Source organism: Diabrotica undecimpunctata, chromosome 2 (genome assembly GCF_040954645.1).
Source record: "Diabrotica undecimpunctata isolate CICGRU chromosome 2, icDiaUnde3, whole genome shotgun sequence".
In the NCBI taxonomy this organism is placed as follows: domain Eukaryota; kingdom Metazoa; phylum Arthropoda; class Insecta; order Coleoptera; family Chrysomelidae; genus Diabrotica; species Diabrotica undecimpunctata.
Genome location: NC_092804.1, coordinates 57,309,145 through 57,325,386, shown reverse-complemented (window position 1 = coordinate 57,325,386; position 16,242 = coordinate 57,309,145). Strand labels below are relative to the sequence as shown.

Sequence of the window (16,242 nt, the reverse complement as noted above, 5' to 3'; positions counted from 1 at the left end):
AATTACCGAGGAATAGCCGAAACCGGATCTACGAGTAGAATATATGGGAAAATTGTGAAGAATCGAATCGAGAACGAATATTTAGATTCTGAAGCAGAAAAACATGCAGGTGAAACCGGATCTGATTCCGAACCACAAAGTACAAATATTTTCATCATAGTAAATTAACAAAAGTGATATACCTCTCTAATAAAGTTAGAGTTAAAAGAAGACATAAAAACGGGAGTAGAACGTTAATTAGATTAAAATAATATATTTATTTTTATTTGGAAATCGAGCTAAACAAAATCATCATATCAACACAACTCCGGACTGGTTTTTTATCAACAATTAAAATCAGAGCTGTACTTGAATATGAGTTTAATTAACATAAAGTGTTCAAGTAAAATTAAATGACGAATAATAATTTATCATCAATGGAAATTTCTACCACTTCTCAAGGCAATTAAACGTACTCTACTATTGTATCTCAACAAACTAGTCCAAAATTTCTACTAAAAGAACAAGCCATCATCTTCAGTTCAATTAATGGCGCAAAATTGCAAGATTATCTATTGCAACTAGGACCACTTGTTAAACTAAAAAATATTACCTATTTATCCGTCAAGAACCTCTAATAACCGAGTTTATCTTTCCAGTGAAACTGCAGTTGGTTTGATGACTTTCTAAATAAAACAGGATCCATAAAAATAAATAATGAAGTACTTTTAGCACGTAGACTAATCAGAACGACTTCTTTTAGCTAATGTTAGTCCAACAATCCTACATCAGAATCTAGGCTTGAAATAAATGTCACCAATAACATGTTTGAGAATTGGAGCTACATATCTTGAATATAGCAACATATTCTCAGTTTTAGGCGTCAAGTTTACATGGAACGTTTAGATAATATAACCATACCTAAATTTATCGTGGTCATTTATGATAATGTTAGCTACAAAGTATTTTTATCCAGCGACCAATCGCTTTGTTTCAAATGCAAACAAAATGGCCATCTTGCCTCACAATGTTCATCAGAAACCTCTCCCCTACTCAATTCTGATATAATAAATACTATTTCAATTTCTAATCCACCTTATAATATCACTTTGCAGATTACCACAACAGTTAACCACGATAGTAATTCACCAACTTTTCCTCTTCCAATAAATTTGATGGAGGTGCCAAATCTGACTATTCCAACAACCAAAAAATCAACAGAATCAACCAAAGATCTATCACAAACCCCATCTCCAACAGAAGAACTCGCAACCAACTTATTTTACAAGGGATGTAATAAAAGTAGTTCTAAATAAGAAAAATAAAGGCCGACACCAATTCTGCACCAGAAAAAAACAATACCATCCATTCAAGATCCACTCAAGAATAACAAATACAAATGTTTTACATTGATACAACAACTAAAGTAACCACAGAAACCGAAGAAGCTGCTGAAAGATTTATCAATAAATATTTACAATCATATGTCTTAAACTACGATCAATATCGGGATCTATGAAATGAGAATATAGAGCTAAAGATGTGTATAATATTGTTAAGGATTATATACCGGATTTAACATCACTCATTAGATTGCTTGTAGACACTCATGCTCATTTTACTGACTCAAAATTAAAAAACCGAATCACACGACTACGCAAAAGACTAGAAAAACTATTAGAACGTGAAACATCTGAACTCGATAGTGATTCAAGTGTCTCAACTAAATAATAAATCATTTTCAATAGTATATTACAATGGAATTTAAGTGGATGTTATACCAATTTAACAATGCTACAGCTTCTTCTCTTAGATTAGAGTATGCACTAGATTTTATTTCTTTAAAAGAAACCCACTTCAAAAATAACTCAACGCACAACCTGAAGCTACATTAATTCGATTTTATACCAACCGACCCAATCATAATTATGTCAGTGGAGGAGTAGCAAATATATAAAGTTAAATATACCCGTTCAAAATATAAACCTCATAACTAATATCTAAGCAGTCGACGTAACATTACTGACCCCACTAAAGTTCAATATTTGTAGCATTTATGTTCCATCAGACGAAACTAACTAAACCCAAACTACTCAATATTCTCCAACAAATTCCTTTACCTAAAATAATCACGGTAGATTTTAGTAGCCATACCATTACATGGCGATCAAATAAAACAACACCGAGGGGAAATATGTTAAAAAAAGTTTTTAAAACTATGAAACTAGGCTTACTTGACGACGGCTCTACAAGAAGGTTCAATATGGCTAGGGGAACATCTTCCGCCATTGATCTCTGCATATGCGAACCCTCATAGATCAGCCAAATCGATTGGACTACACTAAAAGATTTATATAGTAGTGACCACTTCCCAATCTTATCAGACAGAATGAATCAGATCAAAATTTCAGACTCCATTGATGACACACTAATGAGCTTCAATTATTTTGTACAAATAAACACAAACCAGTAGCTGGTTAAATACACAATGTGAGGCTGCTATTAAATTAAGTAAAACAATTTGGAACCTATACAAAACTATTGATCTATTAACAGAGTACAGAAAATGTAGAGCTGAAGCAAAGAGAATCATAAAAAAAGCAAACAAGAATCCTGACAGAAATACATATCTAGCATTAACAGCAGCACAAATATATCATCGGTTTGGAAAAAGTTAAGCTAAAGTTAATGAGCTAGCTACTACCTATCAAGAAGCACTTAATAGCATAAAAGACACTTCAGCACAATTTATTAAAAAACTTCCCATAGAAACAAAAGAGTTTCTATTCCAAATTTTTAATATTATTTATTCTCAAAAATCTGGAAAAATGCCATTTTTATCCCTATTATTGGACCAAATAAAGATAAATTACAAGCAGAATTATATCGTGCTATATCATTAACATGTTTTTCATGTAAACTTATGGAAAAAAATAATCAACAAAAGATTAATGTGGAACCTAGAACGCAATGATCACCTTACCATCTACTCCAGTCGTCAGAGACAAAAATGACACTGAAACTCTAAAAATCATACGATCCCAAAAAAGATGCAAAAAAGTTACAATTGACATGAATCTAGTAGGCTGCTGTCATTTAGGTATTTAAAGTTACTAAAAGACGTTAGTATAATATTTGTGCTCGTATTAAATTTAATTATGGCTTGATGAATAAAAATTATATGTACTTCTAGAAATTGAGGAAAATCCGCATAAGACAACTCGAGAACTTGCCGCCGTCAATGATGTAAGTAAATCATCTATTTTGAGAGTTTTGCTTAGAGAAAAATACCACCCTTACAAAGTTCAGTTGGTTCAGGAGTTAAATGAAGATGATCCTGATAGAAGGCAAGAATTCTGTGAAATACTGATGGAAAGAATAAACGCCAATTTACAGTTCATAAACAAAATAGTTTTTTCTGATAAAGCGACGTTTCATTTAAATGGAACGGTTAACAAACAGAACTGTAGATATTGGTGCATAGAAAATCCTCACTGGGTGTGCGAGACTTACACGCAATATCCTAAAAAAGTTAACGTTTGGGCTAGTATCATTAACAATAAAATTATTGGTCCTTATTTTTTTGAGTTGATGGTGAGGTTTATCTAGATTCTTTGATTAACTTTTTAGTGCCTTCATTACGAAGATTTTTTCCCGATTTTAATCATCCAAACGAGATAGATCGATCTATTTACAACCAACAAGACGGAGCTCCGCCGCATTTTGCACGTATAGTTAGAAATTATTTAAACGAGGTTTTTCCCAATAGATGGAATGGAAGATATGGAACGATCTAATGGCCAGCTAGATCCCCCGATTTGACTCTTCTCGATTACTTCTATGGGGTTGTTTAAAATCTAAAGTATATTTTAATAGACCAAACAGTATTGCTGATTTAAAAATTAGGATAACTGAATAAATTAACAAATTAACCCCCGAAGTCGTACAAAATGAATTCCAAAATCGCCTCGATTGGTGGAAGAAGTGAATGGTGGTCATTTTGAACATTTCATTTAATTGTAAAGTACATTGAACAATACATTTTAAATATTATGTGACACTATTATCTTCATTCAACCTAAAGTTTTGTGATAGACATTATCAAAATTTTACATCTGTATTGCCTTACACCTTAATCCCTTTTTTCCTTTTTTTTTCATCATTCTCGTTGCGAAATATGCCTTTACTATATATATATATATATATATATATATATATATATATATATATATATATATATATATATATATATATATATTATATGCTAGGTATATTCAGTTCATGAAAGCAGTTTCACTAAATTATCCAATAAAAATACCACACGTTTTTATTCTATGCTTGTATTTCCATGAGTATATATTCCACTACATACATAATTACAAATCAGTACAAATTTAATAACGTAATAAAAAATAAAAGGTATAGATAAACTCATTTTGGTATAATTACTACGCATCGGACCAGTACAAAAACATTAAAAAATATAATAACTTATTAGGTAATCATAAACTATCAAGCTTGGATTTTGTAGGTCCTGGTAGCCTTGACGTTGTTCACGGACATTTCCTAAAAAAAAAATAAATAAAAAATTTAAGATATTATTATGCAATTAAGTATCTTAAAACTAGACTTTAGACCTTAATATAAATTTCGACAGATTTTTTAAATACAAAATTACCTCTAAAATTTACTAAATAATTTTATATTACATCATTGTAGTTCTGTGAATGTATTTTGAAGTAATATTAAAAAACAATTATGTGGTCACAGTGTAAATTCCACTCAGTCCTGAACCTCTAACTGAAAGAATAACTTTAATATATATGAATAAAATCTGTACTTTAAAAAAATTGGGAAATATCTAGACCAAAAATTAAATTATGTAAATGCTTATTTTTGTAATTTTCTATGCCTAAAACAACAGGTGGCGTTAGGAGCAAATAATTTGATTGAAGAATACCAGAAATGGGGATTAAATATCAATTTAGAAAAGACAAAATACCTCTCAATTGGAGCTGAAGCAGAACAACTCGATATCGATGACAATCAAAAAATAAATCCATGCAACGAATATAAATACCTGGGCGTCATCTTCGACCGTAGTGGAAAAGACGAACGAGAAATAGAACATCGAATTGTACAAGCACGAAGGGCTATAGCATGTTTGAACGGAGTTCTATGAAGTAAAGAAATATCAAAGAAAAGAAAATGGAACATCTATGAGACAATGGTTAAAACTAGCCTACTTTATGGAGCCGAGACATGGAGAATAACCGAAAAATATAAGAAAAAGGTCGAAGCCACGGAAATGGATGCCATCAGAAGATCGATGAGAATATCAAGAGCCGACAGAATACGGAATGAAGTGATAAAACAACAAATGGGTATAGAGGGCACTATAGTTGAGGATATTGAGAGAAAACAACTCATATGGTATGGGCATGTGAGCCGAATGGGGGACGAAAGATTGCCTAAAAAACGATGATGTGGCAACCCCCAGAGAAGAGGAAACGAGGAAGACCACCACAGAGCTGGAACCTGGGAGTTAGGAAAGCGATTAGCGCTCGAAATCTGGACGAAGACCTAACTCAAGACAGAATACAGTGGCGTTTGGGAGTCGGACAACGTCGTAAGACGTTATAAAAAAACCGAATATATATATATATATATATATATATATATATATATATATATATATATATATGTATATATATATATATGTATATATATATATATATATATATATATATATATATATGTATATGTATATGTATATGTATATGTATATATATATGATATATATATATATATATATATATATATATATATATATATATATATATATACCTAATTTTAAATATATTATTTAAATTTATTACCTAATTTTAAATATATTATTTAAATTTTATAAATACAGAAAACAGAGTATATAACTTTTTATTTTTAAACATCTTATTTAGTTCATATACCTAATAATTAAATTTACTATCAAATAATTTTTATTTATATTTTTATAATTTCATATAACTATAATTTCATATAAATAGAATGTTGGATTTTTGCAATTATCATTTCGATCATTATATTAAAGTGCGATAAAAAGAGTTATTACCTAGCACCTAAAACATTTTCATGTTTTTATACAGTCACAGCGGAAGAGTCCATTTGTGTATCTAACGAGGGGGAGACAGTTAGATACAAAATATCAAAACTGACCATAATTTGTTGTTTTGATTTTTGAAATGTTTCATCATTTTTATACAGGAAACGTAAAAAAGATCTTACTAACGAATGCGATAACGCATGTAAAAGGCTTGAAAAAAATACACCCAAAAAACTGCTGCTGAACAGAAATTTGATTGAAAATATTATGAAATTGTAAAGAGAATAGCAAAAACAGCAATTTTGTTGATTAATATAAAACTTCGCGCTAGTCTACAGTATGGCCTACTGAACCTGAAGCCTGGCCTGCTTTTTTGTGAAGAGACCGATTTATAAATACCACAGAGCGTCAAGATAGGCGTCTTGGACTACTGGCTCTACGAGACCGTTTTGCTACTACGCGTCAAATCGCTGACCAGTAGAGTAGAAGGTAGAGCTGTCAACACATTATTAATTTTTTTACTTGATAAAAAAAATTCTTGACAACGTTATTGTTTCATTCTTGATGTTACCATGTTGCCAAAAAATTAAATTTAAGAAATTATTTCTTCTGGGTGGAACACTTCTAATGTCACTGAGTACAAGGCACATTATTAAAATCTACTTCTATCTATCTATACAACCCCTGCTGTCCAATTTTGGACAGCAAGGGTTGTATAGATAGATAGGCCTTCTCTTCCTTCTTCCACGTCTCTATTGTAAGCAGTTTGTATCCACTGCGGACCTGCGTGTTTCTTCAAGTCATCTGACCATTTTTTGTGGCCTTCCTCTTTTTTGTTTGTAACTATATGGTCTCCAGTGTATAATCATCTTATTTCAAGATAAAAAAAAGGAAAAAAAATCTACTTACCATTTTAATTTCGTCGGCGGAAAATGTCCTATCAATTACAGTTTCTGCTCCACTGGCATCCTTTTGGACTTCATGCAAAGTGTTTCCATTAATTGTAATGGTAGATTTTACTTTACGACCATCAGGAGTTTCTTGGTCAAATTCCACTCCTGGCTTGAATTTCAAAATTACGTTTTTAAAGGTTGATATCGATGATAGAACATACTCATCGCCTTCCTTTTGTAGATCCACTACTGGTGAAACTGCTGATCCCATTTTGCGGACCACCAATCCAACACCTGCAACAAATAGAAATTTTAAGTAATTTATAATACCAACACAAATAACATTTTTTCTGTTATTAAGAAACAGAAGTATTATAGTTAGGGACAAATTTATTGAATAAATTCATTTTTTCGAGAATGGGCGATTTTAGAGACAATTCCCGATACACGTCGATGTTTATTTTTAAATTATGATTTTTTGGCATATATATCATACTAGTGACGTTATACACTTGGGCGTGACGACGTAATCGGTGATTTTTTAAATAAGAATAGAGGTCTTATGCTAAGTCATTTGAAAGAAACTTCTTCCAAAAACTTCAACCGTTCTTTTACATTTTCGCAGCAACCATCATTTTCACTGTCTGACTTGCACATCAACCATAGTTTTCACTTTCTGACTTGCACATCTGCTTATGGTGATACCTCAGATCACAGCGTCCGGTGAACGGACACTGTGATCCTCAGGTCACCGCTGTGAACCTCAGGTGAATCCTCAGGTCACTGCCAATTTAATATAATTTTTGCTGATTTGGAAACCTAGGTTTTAAGTTTTAGGCAGTAATTATAGATACTTTTTTTGTGTTCCAGGAAATGTTTGCTGCTATTTTTATAAATTCCTTAAATTTGCTGCCAATTTACTGTCACAAACAAGGTTTAATTCTTAAGTTAACTACACTTCAAGGCCGTTAAAGCCGCTTGCCTGTCTAAAATAGCTATCTTAGCCATAAAGGAAATTTCTACTGGGACAGTCTTGGCCACTGATCTCTGTTGTGTTTTTCCACCGAAAGACAATTTATTATATTTTGAAAATATTTTGTTTATTTTTATTTAAAATTTAAAAAACATTTAAATAGACAAAGGTTCCGTTACTGGGTGTTTTATGGGCGGTCGGAAAAGACAATACTTTACTTGACTTAACAGCAAATTTTTCGGTAACTTCTTTAAACAGATTATGTATAATAAACAGACCGTACGGCATTTTATGATATTACTAAAGAAGTATTTATAGTGAAAGCATCTGCCAGGAAACCCTTTTGCAAGCAAACGAAGGAATCGTAATCAATGAAGAGGTTGTAAATAATATTCGATACGCAGGCGACACTGTACTAGTTGCAAGGACAGTAGAAGAATTAAAACGATTACTTAAAAATATAAATATTGCCTGCAACAATTATGGCATAAGTATCAATATCAAAAAAACCAAGTATATGGTCTCCAGTAAGAACATGACACAACCAGCACATATTAGTATAAACGGCATTCAAATTGAAAAACTATCAAGTTACAAATACTTGGGAACTTTAATAAACGAAACTGGAGACCAAAACAATGAAATAAAAAGACGTATCGAAATTGCCAGGCCCACCTTCATAAAGATGAGGAAATTCTTCTGCAACAGAGATAAAGGCATCCCTCTACGATTAAAAATGCTAAGGGGCTACGTATTTAACACGCTATTATATGGTGTAGAGGCCTGGACTCTCAAACAGAACAACATAAAAAATATTGAAAGTTTCGAGATGTGGTACCGTCAAATGCTGAAGATAAGTTGGGTTGAAAGAGTCACAAACTTTGAAGTAATGCGAAGGATAGGAAAAGACCCAGAAATGTTGTCAACGATCAAACGAAGAAAAATCGAATATTTGGGTCACCTGATGAGAGGACATAAATACGCATTACTTCAAAATGTAATGCAAGGAAAAATAGAAGGAAAACGGAATCCAGGCCGTAGAAGAATGTCATGGTTGCGTAATTTGAGAGAGTGGTTTGGCTGTACCACTAATGAACTCTTTAGGTCAGCTGTAAACAATGTCAGGATAGCCTTAATGAACTCTTTAGGTCAGCTGTAAACAATGTCAGGATAGCCTTGATGATTTCCAATCTCCGATAGGAGTGGCACAAGAAGAAGAAAGACGTATTTCGATAAAAGTCTTGAAGGGGTTACTTTCTATATTTGCAAACAAAAGTTAACGGCAACTTAGTCAAAACAGATAAGTGAGTAGTTGAACCTATAACGGGAATTTTATTAGCACGGCCAAAAATTATTACCTCAGAATTTTTTGAAAAAGGTTCATCAAAGATAGCTAAACATATTTACCGGTTGTTTTATTAGAAAGTATAACCAGTCTAAAATAATTTCTTAAAAAATTTTTACAAGAATTAAAGTTATGTACTGTTTTTTCTAAATCTAATAAAATAAACGAAAATTGGACAAGATAATAAAAACGAGCTTTTGGACACGTTACAATGCAGCTGGGGTCGCTTCTGATAAGGCCTAGAGTCTAGAAGACGCGCAAATTTCCATAAACTAAGCGAGTTTGATAGGGGGCGGATAATTGGCCTAGGAGAAGCCGGACTTTCTTTTCGAGAAATTGCGAATTGGGTTCACAGAAGTTCAGATACTGTGTTAAGATATTATCGGGCATGGCATCAAGAAGGTCGAACACGAAGATAGAGGAAAACAGAGCAGCGCCGAAGAACTAGAAAGCGTTAAGATCGTCCCGTAAGGTTGATGGCCTAAGAGACTGCTTATTTACTTCCAGGTCTATTGCAAATCTGTGGTTTACAGAACGTGGAAGACCAATTAGGATGCGAAAAATGTATCGTCGAATTCGAGGGTTTGGCCTTTTTTTATAACGACTTTCAAAAAAAAGTTAAAATTTTGAGTGGTTAGCAAATAAAAAAAAGGAAAATAAATAAAAACCAAAAATATCGACCGGTATAACTGAAATTCAATCATTTCCTGTATACCAAATTTTAATAAAATAAACGAATTTAGAATATGTGTTCGAATTTCTGCCACCTAGTATAAGTATAAAACAAAAAACAAAAAACAAGAAAGTTAGAATATCTCGGACATATTACACGTGGAGAGAAATACACCTTGCTCCAACTGATTATGCAGGGAAAGATCCAAGGAAAGAGAAGCATAGGGAGGCGTAGAATGTCATGGCTGCGCAACCTGAGAGAGTGGTACGGATGCATGGTATAAAGTACGGATGTACATCAAATGAACTTTTCAGAGCAGCCGTCTCAAAAGTCCGAATAGCTGTGATGATTGCCGACCTCCGCCGCGGAGATGGCACTTGAAGAAGAAGAAGTATAAGTATATCCATTTACTATACATGTGAATTCACCTTCAGGTCTGGTTCAGGTCCGGTCGGTGAATTATTTAATTGCTAACCAAATAACTTAAATAGTTCATTACGTCCCTCTTTTCTTCGAATATATTAAAACAATTTAAATGTTAACAATGTCTTTAACAAGAATAAATTCAAACAAACAATGGTACCATAATGTTTAACATTTGAACGGAATATATCAGTCTAGCAGTAAAATCCAACAATAACGTTAAGTCATTATCAAATGTTTGTATTTACTCGTTCAAAGTTCTAAATACCTTATAATATTTGCAGCGCTTATCTTAATTGATTGATAAATTGAAGTTGAATCTCAAAGTCAATATGATATTGTACAAAGTTTAAAAAATCAGCGAAAACATGTGTCATTAAACAAACAATTTTATCGTTGCTTGTAAAAATCAATATTTTAGTAGTTTAAAAAATATACATTCTGAATACAAAATAGTATCTGAGGGAAGTGATACCTAATGTAAAAATTCTCATCAGTATAGGGAAAGTACCAGTAAAGGGAAAGATGAAAAATTATAAAAAAATTGCATTTGACAAAAAAATAGATAACTGACCCACTATTACATTAAAATATACATACATACATACAAAGGGGCAAACATTATAATTGTTATGTTGTGTTGTAAACCTGCCTTAACATAAGTGACATGTAAAATAGAAGAAGAAACACAGCAGTGGAAAGATGTCGACACACATGGACAGCCTACAGACATTTGTCCTATGGTTCTTTAGATGTAATTATTAGTTTGTCTTTAATAAATAATATATACAAAAACTCGTCGCCTTGTAGGAGAAAGAATGAGGTAGCTGATTCGTTGATTCAAAAGCAAATATTTGTAAAACTATATTCTCACCTTCCTACGTTTGGTAGATATATTTTTATTTTATGATTTACATAAATAAATAGAAATATGGGAATTACCAACAAATCACTTTTTCTACGTTTTGACTAGCATGCTTCTATTTAAGAAGACAAACACGAAGTGATTTAGTTAGGTTTGAATAGTTTGAATGTGAAAAACTGACAGGCGTAGGAGATACAGCAGGAAGAAGGCATGTCATGCTGATCGTATAGTCTTTAATTTAGTTGCACGGGAAATTCAAATAGTTTTAATTATTATTGCTTGTTTATTAAACAAACTATTGAAGAAAAGACAATTTTCTACAAAATCAAGAGTCATTATAATAGTCACAAAAGTCGAAACCTAACCTAACAAGACGTAGTGGGGTGTGAAAAGAAATATTAAAAACTGTCAAGATATAAAATTCGTTAACCATGGAAGAACAAGATGCTGTCGACTGCTGTCGAGGAGAACCAACCAGTCGTTGTAAAAATAAAAAGTAACGTAGTGGGCAATGAAATTCAACCTATGCCAAAGGAGGGAAATTTGGCTTACAAATGGGAAGAATAGTGCATGAATTTCAAAGGATTTTTGAGGGCGACAGGTTTAGAGGAGGAAAATGATGAGAGTAAACTCTATTACACTACCTTGGTATAGATGCAAAAAATATTTACAAGTCATTTGAGGTTAACATGGATACTGTAAAATTTAAACAAGTAGTAGAGAAATTTAAAAAATAATGTAACCCGAAGAAAAATTTAACAGTAGAAAGACTATTGTCGTACTAGAATACAGAAAGATGGTGAAATCATTGGGAATTTTATGACTAGTTTAAAGAATTTGAGTTTAACATGTGAATTAGGAATTTTTCTTTGACAAGTACTAGCATATTTTGATAACAATCTACCTTTAACATTATCAGTTGATCAAAGTTTGCAGTCGGTGCAGCGATTTTACAAAACAAAAAACCTATAGCATATGCATCTAAATCTTTGTCACAGTCCCTGAGGTTCCAGCACGTTTGCAAAGGATGATGCTAAACTTACAACTTTATGACTTAGAGGTTAGCTATACTCCAGGAAAATTTCTTTTCATCGCAAAAACATTAAGTAGGGCACCAGTAGAAGGCCCAGATAATACTGATAGTGGAGATGGACAGTTACGTATACACGGAAGTTTATTAGTTAACAATTTAGCTATGTCTTCAAAGGAATTAATGGAAATACAGGCAGCAACCAAAAGATAGAGTTTTACAATCAATAGGGTTGGCCAAGTTCGAAAAATAAACTGCAAACAGAAATGAATCCATATTATAAATTTAATCATGAAATACACATAGTGGATGGACTAGTCTTTAAAGGAAACCAAATAATAATTCCCGAGTCATTGCGTCAAGTCTTATTAGAAATAATTCATGAAGGTCATTTAGGTTATAAAAAATGTATTCGACAAGAACGTACAGTGGTTTTTTGGTCACCAATGACAGTAGATATAAAGGATAAAGTTGAATAGTGTTCAGCATGTATTAAATATCCAGAACTACTATTACTACATGAAATACCTTTTCCTTGGCAGTCAATTGGTGTTGATCTTTTTATTATAGTAAAGTGACATATATAGTATTAGTAGGTTACTATTCTAAATACTCTGAAATAGTGCCTTTAAATAATACGTCAGCAAAATATTTGCGAGACATGAAATACTATTGATCTTAATATCTGATAATGGTTCTCCATTCTCATTAACAGAATTTCAGTAATTTTTAGTAGATTGGGATATTACTTATCAAAGTTCTAGTGCTTGGTATCGGAAAAGTAATTTATAGTTTGGTATAGTTTGGTGTGGTAGAAAGAACAGTTCAGACTGTAAAGAATATTTTTAATAAGTGTATAGAGTCAGGCTCTGATCCATATCAGGGAATGTTGCAATACAGAAATATAACATTAGAATGTGGTTATTCTCCAGCTCAGTTATTAATGTCATGATAGGATGAATATAACAAGTTTATTAAGAAAAAAGAAAAGAAAGTAAAAGACTATCACGATAGATCAGCTAGAAACCTACCAAATCTGTTTGTTGGAGAAAATGTATTTTATAAAAAGGTGCCATCACGACTGTGGTTAACAGATACTGTGATAGAAATATGTTCTTTTCCGAGATCATATGTAGTCAGAACACCTGAAAGTGTACATTATCATAGGAACAGACAGCACATATTAAAGCCTGCTAGTACCTTCAATTAGTAGAAATAATAGTAAAGTGATAGTTAAGCCTGAAAATAGTACAGCAGCTTGTTCCAGTTTGCATGAGGCTCCAAATATGAACAATACAGCAATTTCACTTCAAAGTTATAACAATTAAAATGTTAGCTTAAATAGGTCACACATACAAAAAGTAAATAATCATTTTGCATCAGGAGTGGTCGAATAGTAAATAAGGCAAAAAGGTTTACGTTTTCAGAAGAGTAATGTGGACAGACATGGACAGCCTACAGACACTTGTTCTACTGTTATCTATTCTAACAAAAAGTCCCCAGACTACAACAAACAATAATGGTATACGAAAAAATCGACAATATCTGCAGAAACCCTAATGGAACTAATTAAAGAATTATTCGATTCTAAAAAACATATATTAACCTTTGAGGAAACAGGTCACTTATTTGAAAACATGCAGAGGAAAATATAATTTTATCAGTGTTATCAGTGTTACAAATAAATATACCTCAGACATATTTATGCATCTCTTATCCAAAATCCATTCAGTCACATCCGATCGCCAATTAAATTCGAAATGTACAAAGTTCAGAAACAAAACTGATAAAACAACTCAAAATATTCAAATACGAAAATGAAGAACTCGACACCGATACATCGAGTGAGCCATCCCAAGAACTAACATTTAATTAAAAATATATTCAATTTATTCGAATGGAATATAAATGGGTTTTATACTTTATAACTTTCAGTAAATAATCTTTTATCTTGTATCATTTTTCTTCAAGAAATAAATTTCGAAGATCAAGATTGCCATATTTTTATTATATACAATTGGAAAGAACCACATCACCAGATTCATAAGTAAAATTGTAAAAAAAACATTTGGTAAAATTCATCAAAAAGATATTAATCCAAATTTAAGTAAATTGTCTCATGTAAATGTCTATATGTGGCAAATAACCTTAGAGGTTGATGCAACTATGTAAAATAAAAAAAATCAAAATGAAATTTTAATAGTCATTCAAAAATTTTTGATTTGTAAAAAAACATAATGTTATTCTTGTTCTATTTGGATGACTGGTTTTTATACTACAAAAAAACTAAATCATTTATGCATCATCATTCTAACCCACTATAAATTAATAATATCATCTAAACCAGTTTCGTAGCTCGAAGATACAAAGATTTCTATTTTAGACATGATACAAGACACAAGACTGTTGATCTTTATATGGAGAGAAAAATTTCCTCAAGCTATTTGAATATCTATGCTGTTTCTTGATTGTTAAGCAAAAATGTAAACTTAAAAAATATATGTTTAAGGATTAAGGAATTACAAATTTTTATCTAATAATACACAGTATCTTCTCTTAAGGTGCTACTAATTTTATGAAGGGAAAACGCTATTAAATTAGATGATTTATATATATATATATATATATATATATATATATATATAAATCATCTAATGAAATAGCGTTTTAATAGCGTATATCTAATTAAATAGCGTAAGTTTTATAAAAATATTTAAAGTGGAAATTATCCTTAATAGTCTACCCTTTGAAATATTGCTTTGTCTTTTCGAATAGTTTGAATATTCTCAGTTATTTCCTTTTTTCTCGCTCTTAGTACTACATAATATAGTCTGCAAAAGTTGCTGTTATCATAGAGGGTTCCTTGCTTTCGTATTCTGCTTTCTCCCATTACTACCTCTAAAAGAAATTGAAAAAACTGTTGACAGAAGATCTCTTTCCTCTATCCTTTTTAAGCTTTAAATTTTTTTGATGAAATTCCAAGCGGTCTTGGGGCTCAGTAGGAATGTCCTATTATAATTGAATCGTAAGCTGTTTGAAGTCTATAAAATAAGGTTTTAATTTAAAAGTTGTTCATATGTGCAACTAACCTGTTCATTCAGATTTTTGTCTAATCTCCTTCTTATGATTCCGGCGAATACCTTCTAGTGTAATTAATATATCTATAATTCTAGCAATCTGCTTTGTCGTCATTTTTATGGATGGTACATACTCTGTAAGGATGCCGTTGACTCATTCACTTTTATTGTTCTTTATAGTCTTATGGATTCTATTATTAGTTTAATCGGGGAATTTACACTGTTATCACTTGGTCGTTACAATTACATCTCATTATCTTCATACAATTCGTGGCAGAGCAGTTCTCTGAAATGCCTATGCCATATATCCAGCTTTTTCTTCTTATACAATATTAGTTGGCCTTCTTTACTCATGTAGTTAGTATTTCTGTATTCTTCACTGTTCCTTTTTCCCTCTTAGTAGAAATACCTTATGTATATTCTAATTTATATGATATTCCTCAATGTATTGGAGCATTTTATCCATTTACATTCTACCCTTTTTCCAATACACCGGTTTCGTATATCCTTCCTCTGCAACGTATACATTCTTATTTTCTCCGCTTGGGTTTTTTCAAATATTTTTCTCTTCTCATTCTTTTCTCTTCTCTTCTTTACTTGACCTTATCGATTCTAGGCTGAATTTGCATAGCTTTCTTATTATTTCCCTTCCTATTTGTATACTACTTTCATTTTTAATTTGAAGTAATATTTGTTGCCATATTTATCTGAAAATGCTTAGCAATGCATTTGTCTTGAGTTTGGCTACCACATCTTTTTTGTATAATACTCCCGGTTCCTGTTTCTTTTAATTTCATAATCCTTAGACTCAGCAAAGGATGTTAATACATGTTATAAATTCTGCTTCTTCCTACTCACAACACGATAAGAAGACTCTAACA

The 16,242-nt window shown here is 31.7% G+C and overlaps 1 protein-coding gene across 2 annotated transcripts in view; it reads right to left on the bottom strand.

Annotated features, from left to right (window-relative positions):
• Positions 1–4,303: 4,303 nt before the first annotated feature.
• Positions 4,304–16,242, bottom strand: part of fabp (fatty acid binding protein) — a 73,798-nt gene continuing 61,859 nt past the window's right edge. For both annotated transcript variants that reach the window (XM_072522959.1, XM_072522958.1), the window contains 2 exons: positions 6,992–7,269; positions 4,304–4,545 (listed from right to left, as the gene is read on the bottom strand). In XM_072522959.1, coding sequence (XP_072379060.1) covers positions 4,492–4,545; positions 6,992–7,269 — 332 coding nt within the window. In that variant the 3' untranslated portion in view covers positions 4,304–4,491. The remainder of the gene's footprint in view (positions 4,546–6,991; positions 7,270–16,242) is intronic.